Raw genomic sequence first — 9,156 nt, 5'->3', positions numbered from 1 at the left:
CTCTCTCTCTCTCTCTCTCTCTCTCTCTCTCTCCTCGTTTTCCTCTGAGAATTCATCACCATGCTTCTTAAAGCTTCTCCGGCCTCGTCTCAGTTGCTCACTCACGGCGAGAGCCTGCTGGCTCATCCATTCTCTTCTCCTCCTCCATTGTCGTCTCCCTCCTCGGTTTCCTACTCCGCCGCTCCTATGAACTCGTCGACGTCTCTGTTTTTGAGTCTCCGGTCATCTTTGGCGGTATGCGCGGTCTCTTTCTCCTCCTCCATTGTAGTCTCCCTCCTCGGTTTCCTACTCCGCCGCTCCTCTGAACTCGTCGACGTCGGGGCTGGGTTCGTGCCGAGATCGATGATGGTGTTGCCGGGGCGCGCTCGGGGCTAGGGCTATGCTGTAGTTCGATCCGGGCTAGATTGTGGCTGGGGAAGGTTGTTGCTTGCCGGCGTGCGCCGGGGTCGGTGGAGGAGGTCGTTGTGCTCACCGTTGGGGAAGGTGGGTGCCCAAAGAAGAAATGTGGGTGTCCAATTCAAGTTAGTTAGTTTATTTTTATTTTTTTTATCCTTACATTTGAATATTGGAGTCAGTAAGTGATTATTGAGGATTGATAAGTGATTATTGAGGCCAGTAAGTTATTATTTGAGGTTTGTAACCTGATTATTGAGGGTCAGTAAGTGATTATTGGGTGATTACTGGGTGTCAGTAACTGAAAACAAAGTGATTATTGGGTGTCAGTAACTGAAAACTAAAAGTTATTGGGGTCAGTAACTCGATTATTAAGGTCAGTAATTCGATTATTTTCTGGTAAATCTTTTTTTCTATTACATTAAACTGAAATAAGTTGATTATTAAGGGTCAGTAACTGATTATTAGAGGTTAGTAACACGATTATTAGGGGTCAGTAACACAATTATTAGGGGTCAGTAACTGGTTACTAGGGGTCAGTAACTGGTTACTAGGGGTGAGTAACTAGTTATTAAGGGTCATTAATTGGTCAGTAACTAGTTATTGGGGGTCAGTAACTAGTTACTGGGGAAATTCCGGTGACCAGAGTCCCGCGATCGGGGAAATTCCGGTGACCGGAGTTCGGCGACCGGCGGCCGGTGACCAGAGTCCGGTGAGATTCCGGCCAAGTATTCTCTCTTTCATTTTCTCTCTTTCTATGCATGTTTAAGGGGTGAGAGCAAAATAGTCTTAAAATAATATGGTTTGTTAAGACTTTAGTAAAGATTTGTGCATTTGTGTATAAAAAAAGTTACCTTATTTGTGTATTTAGGCATAAAAAATGTTACCTTATATTGAAATGGGCTAATGAAAAAGATTGTCATTGGAATAGGAAATGAGGGGTTTAAATTAGTATTAAATGGGCATTTTCTTATATATGGTGAAATTATGTATATTGGCTGAGAATCTGCAAACAAAATACTGTATAATTTGCAAACAAATTATGTATAATAATGTATAATCCCTTTTCAAAAATAATAATAATAATAATTTTGTAGTTAGGTAGTAATAGCACGTGCATAATATATATTGTAACGATGTGTGCATTAACATGTAATGATTTAGTTTACGACAGAATCAGAATCTTACTTTTAGGTTTGATAATTGTGAATACAAGGATATAAATTTCGATCATTAAAATACATGATCAATGAACTATAAAACAGAGAAGAAAACAGAGAAGTTAAATAATAACTTTCATTTATGGTGGTAGTGAACTAGTGATATAAACATATTTACATCAGGTGCCTAATAAGCTAATAAAATCAGCTTCTTTCATGGTGAGATTTTCCTGTTTTCTGACTTTCTGAGCCTTATTCTAGTTCTCTTCAACAAAGTCAAAATTCTGTCGTCTTCTTACAGATTCCAATACATTTAACGGCACACCACTTCGAGAGGTTTGTCCTCCCTCGCAGGTCTTGAGTTTAGGTACGCTTAAAGCGCTGAGAGGTGGTGTCTGTCTACCCTTGTTCATGTCCTTGAGCACTGACCTTGCTACGGCTTCAGCAGCTACATCTCCCATTGCCGAAGCCAATCTTACGTCGCCTTGCAATCTGCCAATGGATTTGTTATGCGCCTGTCTCACGCTTGCTATCTTGGATATGCCGGGAGAGTGAAAGCTAACTGTTCTTTGATGGGTGGCTACAGTCTCAGCTGCAGTAGACTTGGTCTTTGCCTTTTCGTACTTCTGCATGTCATATATCAGCTCTTTCTGGAGCTGCTTATCAGCAACTAATATATCTTCGATCTCATTTCTGTAATCCTTGAGGATGATGCGGAGGCATTCCATGAGGGAGCCTATGAGGGGGCTGTTTTTGCTTTCCAATAGCCGTTTCAGTTCTATAAAAATGGGTATTGTGCTTTGGATGAGGCCCTTTTTGAGTGCTTGAGTTATTGCCCTTCCCTTAGCAGCTGCTCCACCATTATCAGCACCTTCTTCATCAATATCTCCAGCATCAGATGATAACCCACGATTGGATGGTATTCTGATTTCTTTGCAGGCAATGATTTGGAAAGCATCCTGCAACACAATTATCAATAACATATTTAACAAGGCAACTAACAAACAGAAATTCATTAAACATACATGCTATAAAGACTAGAAAAAGAAATATGATCGAAAGCACAGATTTTTAAACTAGTTCTATTGGGTACCAGAAACTCGTCAATTTAACGGACGGTACTTCTGCAAACAGACAGATACAATAGGGTACTTGTGTACATCATGAGGCAAATTACCTGCAAAACAGACTGCCCAGTAATATCATCTAGATTGAGCATGCCATCAGATGCTGCCGCAAGGATTTCCGTACATAACTTTACAAACGTTTGCAATAAGTGCTCTGGAGCCATTTGTTTGAGCAAAGAAACATATATATGCATTCTTCTAGACCTCGAAGTTTCATCATTTCCCCTGGAGACAAGATAAACTAGATATAAAAGCTGGTTTCATTTGCAAAGCTGCTTAACCTTTCAAGAATTACACACACCTACCTGATGGAAAAAAGGCGGCTCTCTGCTCGTGAACCATGACCACCAGCGTGTCCCTTGTGGGCACGGCAGTCATTTAGAACAAATATTGCTTCTACAAAACTATTGTATCCGAGAAGAGGCGCCTTAGCTAAAACAAGAAATAGAAAAAAGAATCACCGTCAAATCTCGAAGACAGAACACCAACTTCACAATTTTTAGATGTGATAGCAAGAGAAAAGCTTGTAAACCTTTCAAAATATTGCTGAAGAGAAAATTGGCAAGCTGCTTTATCTTTTCTGACTCATCAACAAGTGACAAGAGAAATCTAAGAAAAAGAACTCCTCTCCACTTCACATAATCCCTCTGAAAGATTGAAAAAATAAATAAATAAATAAAAATTATCCAACTGGTTCTTAACCATCAAAATGAAAATGTATGGTGTAAGACCAACATATACCTGCAACAATCTTGAGAGAAGTATAAATGTCTGCCTTCTTACAAGTTCACATGGATCACGGAGGCATTTTGTGATCCTTGGTATGTAACTGTTGACTTCAACAAAAGCTATTTAGAAACATATAAAGCAAGGTATAATTCAACTTTAAGTCTTCATTCTGAATTACAGTTTTACAGTTCTTACCTATCAACCAAAGAAGTATGACGAATGCAAAAATCTGCCATCACAACTACCAGATTGTTGCGAAGGGCTGCACAATCACTCTTTTCAAGTTCCTATAAAAGTCCTGAAAGATTAGGAACTCAAATGATATCTACACAGAAGAAGCAAAGTATTTAAAGAACAAAAAAATAAATTTGCCCGGCTGACATACTAGAGCCAGCACACGCATACATAAGCATATTGCAGATGAAAAACTAGCTTAATCACAATGATCTCTGATTTTTTATTCTTTTTTCCAATTTTAACTTTTGATTCAATGCTCTAATCCTTAAGGCGATTTGCAAAGCTGGTCCAATGTGTGAATGTTCCCTGGACCATGTCAAGTGCAATAACAATAGTTTTGAAAAATATTGAGAAGTGCAAACATAATAAATGCCAAGACCAAGATCAAACCTGCACAAAGAGAGGAATATACTTCTTTGCAGTTTTTTCATCTGTAAGGCAAATCTTCCCCAGAGTCAACCATGCTTGAATGTACAAAGAAGGTGCTGTATGCTTCAGAGAGATAGTAGAGCTTGATACTTTATTGACTTTTGGATCCGAATTCCCAGATGTGATGACGGTATATAGTAGATCAATGATGCCCCTCATATCAGCAGATGGACAAATAATAACCAAAGACCCAATTGTGTAGACTGCTGTCACTACTTTTGACAAAGACTTGGACATCGTTATGGCTCTCTTGCCCATTTTACTCCCACTAATAGGTGGTGTAAAGAAGCCACCTTTTCTGGTTGTTTCTGACTCCTTGGATATATAATTACCTAAAATATTGGAAGCTTTTGAAGCAATCTCATGTACGCATTTTTTAACAAGTGCATCAGCCGCTTCCGGATCTGGAACCTTCCGCTTGCACAATGTTCTGAATGCTTTTACATGAGCATTAACCTGTCATCAAATAAACCAACTGATTTATAAATAAATAAATAAAACTCCTATGAGATAATAGAGAAATGGGGAGAGAGGGAAGGGGGAGAACTAAGATATTACATTAATGGATAAACTACCACACAAGACAATTTGCATTTATCTCAAGCTATTTGACACTTCCACAAGTTCTTTACCAACTGAGTCTTCCAGAGAAATGTAAACATCAGCTTATTGCAAATCATAAGGTGAATTAATGGAGCCATGTACTTGCTATTCATCCTTGTAATCAGTCATGAAACCAGGAGTAACCTTTCCTGGAGTTATAATAGCACAGTTTTCTAGGTTCATTAAAATGAAAATTTGAAGACTAGAGTTGATTTAGGTATAATTGAATACATATATGAAAGAGTGAATAAACATATTGAGCATGTTTATCTCTCTCTCTCTCTCTCTCACTCCAGATAAGTCCAAATTGATCAGTGACGCTCAGTAAGTTGCATACTTCATCCTTCCAGGAGTTTGCAGGATGTATGAAAAAAATATCAGTTTTTAATAACAAATTGCTGAAACCAGATAATGTGTACCTCTGTTGAATGCATGTTAAAATTTTGAATTCTTCTAAGCAAGTCATGAGCTAACTCTGCACCAACTTCAGAAGGCAGCTCAATGGAAACATTAGAAATAGTCTGTAAAAGAAAAACACGATCCCCAGCCCAAGCAACAGAATTGGATTGTAAACGCCCTCCCTCTTCATGTGCACACCCTTGTGGAAGGGGACTCTGAATCTCCCCTCCCACTCCATGCTTGTCAAAGAGCTGCCAATGATGACGGAGAAACTCCCATTCAACTGCTTTGGCAAGGTATGCTGACAACTCTGACAGAAGAAACCAAGAACCTGGTGGGGCTGTCCATTTCTCTATAGGCATGGATTGATTGAGCCAGAGAGACTCAGATGTCCTTATAATACTCTGAAGTGCAGTAGCATATTTGTGCTTCAGTCGATTCTTCTTTCCCAAGTTTGTGCAAATTTTCTTCACCCAAGGTGCCACTTCTCCATTGCAAATCTCCTTCAGAAGGCCTAATTCTCCTTCAGGAAGTACTGAGCCAGTATTGATTTCAGAACCAACTGTAGAAACCCGTTCTAGAACAAGCTCTACAAACAAGTTTTCACATTCTTCTTGAATGCTAGACTCATTATCACTTATTAAAGCTGGAACAGAATGTAGCCACTCAATAGCCACGCTATTATCCAGGAATGTTCTAAAAGCCTACAAGGTCAATCCAAATAATATGAGATCAGGAATTGCACCATTAGCTCAGCTATGCGCACTACTCAAATAGAAGAAATACCAACTCTGAGACATTATTTAGGATAACTTATCATTTTTCATGGTATGAAAAGACAGTTTAAGGAATATATCAAGCTTATGTTTAATTATATCAGGTTGAAACCATTAGATCTCAGAATCTACTGCACTATCTTTTGCCTCAGAAAAGTGTCGATACTAAAAGAATGTTAAAACGAATTTAATTCAAATTTCAAAAATGCATATGTGCTTATGTTCAAAATATAATCTGAAATTTTTCTACTAAAAATAATCATTCTGAAACTGTTTCTGAACACGAAAACCAAAGTGGAATCAGGTTTCTATTCCAGGTGGTTGGACTGTAAAAGACTTTCTTAGCTTGGAATGAAGGGACGAAGTTAGCATGGTAGTACTTAAATCAAGACAAGTGGCAAAACCCATACAATGCCAAATTGTAGAAAGCATTACAAATCACAGATACCATATTGTCTAACTTCACACAACATATACAAAGCCATTAAAATTCAAAAATACTAACTGCAACTAGAACAACAGTTTGAAGAACTACTAATGAAGAAAGATATGGAACTTACCACTGAAAGAGCTGAAATTGCCGCTTTGCGAATGCTAACAAGTGGATCAGAACAAGCCATGCCCATAGTCTTGATCAAGGCTCTATCAAAACCACTACCAAGAATAGCCATCAACTTGGTAACCAAAAGAAGTGCAGCCTTCCTTACAGCTGCCTTCTCATCCATACACCTTGCCCTCAAAATCTCATTCATCCAACCCTCCTGCCTTTCATCCATTTCATCACCAAACCCCATAACCTCTTTCAACACAGTCCGGCTCCTATCATCACCTGACAAGAAGCCAACCAGCTGTGACAAATTCGACAAACCACGAGCACGAATCCCAGCCATTGCATCCGAACATCGCTGAATCAAAGCCTCCAAGCATTTCCAACCCAACGAATCCCTAACCTCACTCTCCGAATTCAGACCCATCACACCTCTCAAAGAAGTAACCAGCACCAGAATAAGGTCAACAGCCAAAAGCCTCAACCTAGCCTTCCCTTGAGTCATCTTCACCACATACTCCACAAACCCAACTTGCTCCTCAACCTCCATAACTCTAACAATCTCCATTATAGACTCGACCGCCAAAGCCCTAGGCTCAGACTTATCCGGCGCCTTGTGGACCAAGTACCACAGGAAATTCACCATTGCTTTCTTCACCCCCTGAAGATTCCTAGCCACATTCATCATCTGATTCCCCACAAAACTCAACGCGAATATCCGAACCTGTGATTTATGCTGAAGAATCATCGGCGTCAATGATTTGAACACCTCAGCCGCAATATTAGCATGGTCTCCATGCTCCAGCTCAAACACCTTAAGCAAAACCCTGGAGCACAAACCAGTCAATTTGTTAAAACTACCAGAATTGCCGCACACATCAAACCCCATCCCTGGAATCTCCGCCACGGTTTGAACCAGCGACTTCAAGCTATCCGGAAACCGCTCCAAATGAACAAAATCCATCACCAATTCCAATTTCTCAAGCACCGAAAACAAAACCCTAACATCAAACTCTCTCTCTTCGCTCTCACAATCCTCGCTGTTCCTCAAACCCTTACCTTTGCCACGCGCCTTTCGCTTCTTGGCGCCACCGGACCCAGAGCCCGGCTCGCCCGGCTCGGCGCGGCGGTGCTTCAGCGAGCGGCGAATCGACTGGAGGAGAGAGAAGAACGCCATGGGAGTGAAGAGAGTGCAGACGGGGGAATTGGGGGAGAGGAGGAGGGAGAGGTAGAGCTTGGAGGCGGCGAGGGTGAAATGGGCCGGGCCGGAGTCCATGGCGGCGGAGATCGGGCGGACGAGGCTGGTGAGGGAGAGGGACTTGGAGGCGAGCTCGTCGGAGAAGCGGTCCATGGGGTTTTCGGGGTCATTTTCGTCGGCGGCGGCGTCGAGGAGGGTTTGGAGATCGGAGAGAGTGGAATCGGAGATGGGTTGGGTTTGGGTGTTGGCGGGGTTTTCGAGGTGGCGGAGGTCTTCGAGCTCTGTGACTATTCGGGCTATGGATTCGTCCATTGCTGCATTTGGGGTTTGAGATTTGGTTGTGACTTTTCAGGTGAAAAAGGGCTTCCTCCTCTCTATCTGGATTTTTTAAATATTGGGTTTTCCCGCTTTTTACAGTGTTAATTACATTTGCACCCACAGTCTTTGTTCTTATTTCCGAGGCTAAAGGGGTTGCAACGGTATTTGAAATTTTATTTTCTATTGCGTGTAAGGGTATAGTGGTAGTTTACATTATATAATTTTAATTTCTTTTTGTGTTAGATCGCAGCCGCTATGTATTCAAATTCCGCTTCTATAATTCATGAACGGTCATATATATTGTAATGATTGATGTGGATCATTTGTGAAGATTTTGAAGTTCTTTATTTCACTTATTTTTCAGTCATAGTTCTACATCTACATCGCTCAGTTATTGATACTAATCTATAGATCATTCATGTCAAGTTTCATCTGATTTGACGATCATTAAGGTACTCAATTAGCAGATTAAATCAATGAACAGACCATAAACCTGTTTAACCAGAACTGTTTGTATAAATAACGATTACGAAGACCCAAACGATCTTCAAATTTGATGAAACTTTGCATAAGTGATCTATGCATTAGGTTATACAAACTGAACGGTGAAGATGTTGAAATATAACCGAAAAGTGAGTCAAATAAGGAACTTCACACTTTAATTTCAAAGCAAAGCTTCACTCTGGATAAAAAATATATATATATATATATATATATATATAAACACACACACGAAGCCGTTCAGAAGTAGACGTTCGCAAACCAGAAAAAGTGCGGACGTCTCTCCTCCCAGCCTAATTCAAGCGCCAACAGCTACTCTTCTCTTCCCAGACAGAGACTTGGGCAACCTAGAAGGCGTCGCAGTGAAGATGAAAGCCAATCTGACCGAGATTGAAGGTCTGGCCGGCGAAACTTCACGAACCATCAAGGTCCACAATAAACTCATAGCCGGCGAGTCCGCCGGCAAGAACGAAGCTCAAGATGGAGGTGTGGTCTCCGTCTAGCAAGAGCCGCACCACTGTTAGCGCCTGATTGGGACGAGAAGATGGCCGCAGGCGACTCATACTCACTTTTACAAGTTTGCGGACGTTCACTCTCGAACGGGCATGTGTGTGTGTGTGTGTGTGTGTGTATACATGGCCTTTCTATTGAGGGATCCTTTTTTTGTCATTTCTAGGAATAGGCCCAAACCGTTAGATATGTTTTTAATGGACTTTGATAGCTGAGATTAAAACAAAAA

The 9,156-nt window shown here is 40.7% G+C and overlaps 1 protein-coding gene across 1 annotated transcript; it reads right to left on the bottom strand.

Annotated features, from left to right (window-relative positions):
• Positions 1-1,810: 1,810 nt before the first annotated feature.
• On the bottom strand, positions 1,811-7,910 carry LOC101293584 (condensin-2 complex subunit D3-like). The gene is made up of 9 exons (XM_004298084.1): positions 6,414-7,910; positions 5,098-5,781; positions 4,037-4,531; positions 3,605-3,696; positions 3,422-3,509; positions 3,213-3,327; positions 2,986-3,112; positions 2,731-2,905; positions 1,811-2,512 (listed from the first exon to the last, which is right to left on the bottom strand). The coding sequence occupies exons 1-9, from the start codon at positions 7,908-7,910 to the stop codon at positions 1,811-1,813; spliced, it is 3,975 nt and encodes a 1,324-aa protein (XP_004298132.1).
• Between the last annotated feature and the right edge of the window lie 1,246 nt (positions 7,911-9,156).

Source organism: Fragaria vesca, linkage group LG4, assembly GCF_000184155.1.
Source record: "Fragaria vesca subsp. vesca linkage group LG4, FraVesHawaii_1.0, whole genome shotgun sequence".
Taxonomy (NCBI): Eukaryota; Viridiplantae; Streptophyta; class Magnoliopsida; order Rosales; family Rosaceae; genus Fragaria; species Fragaria vesca.
Note: the sequence above shows the minus strand (reverse complement) of the source record. Positions and strands in the feature narration are given on the sequence as shown.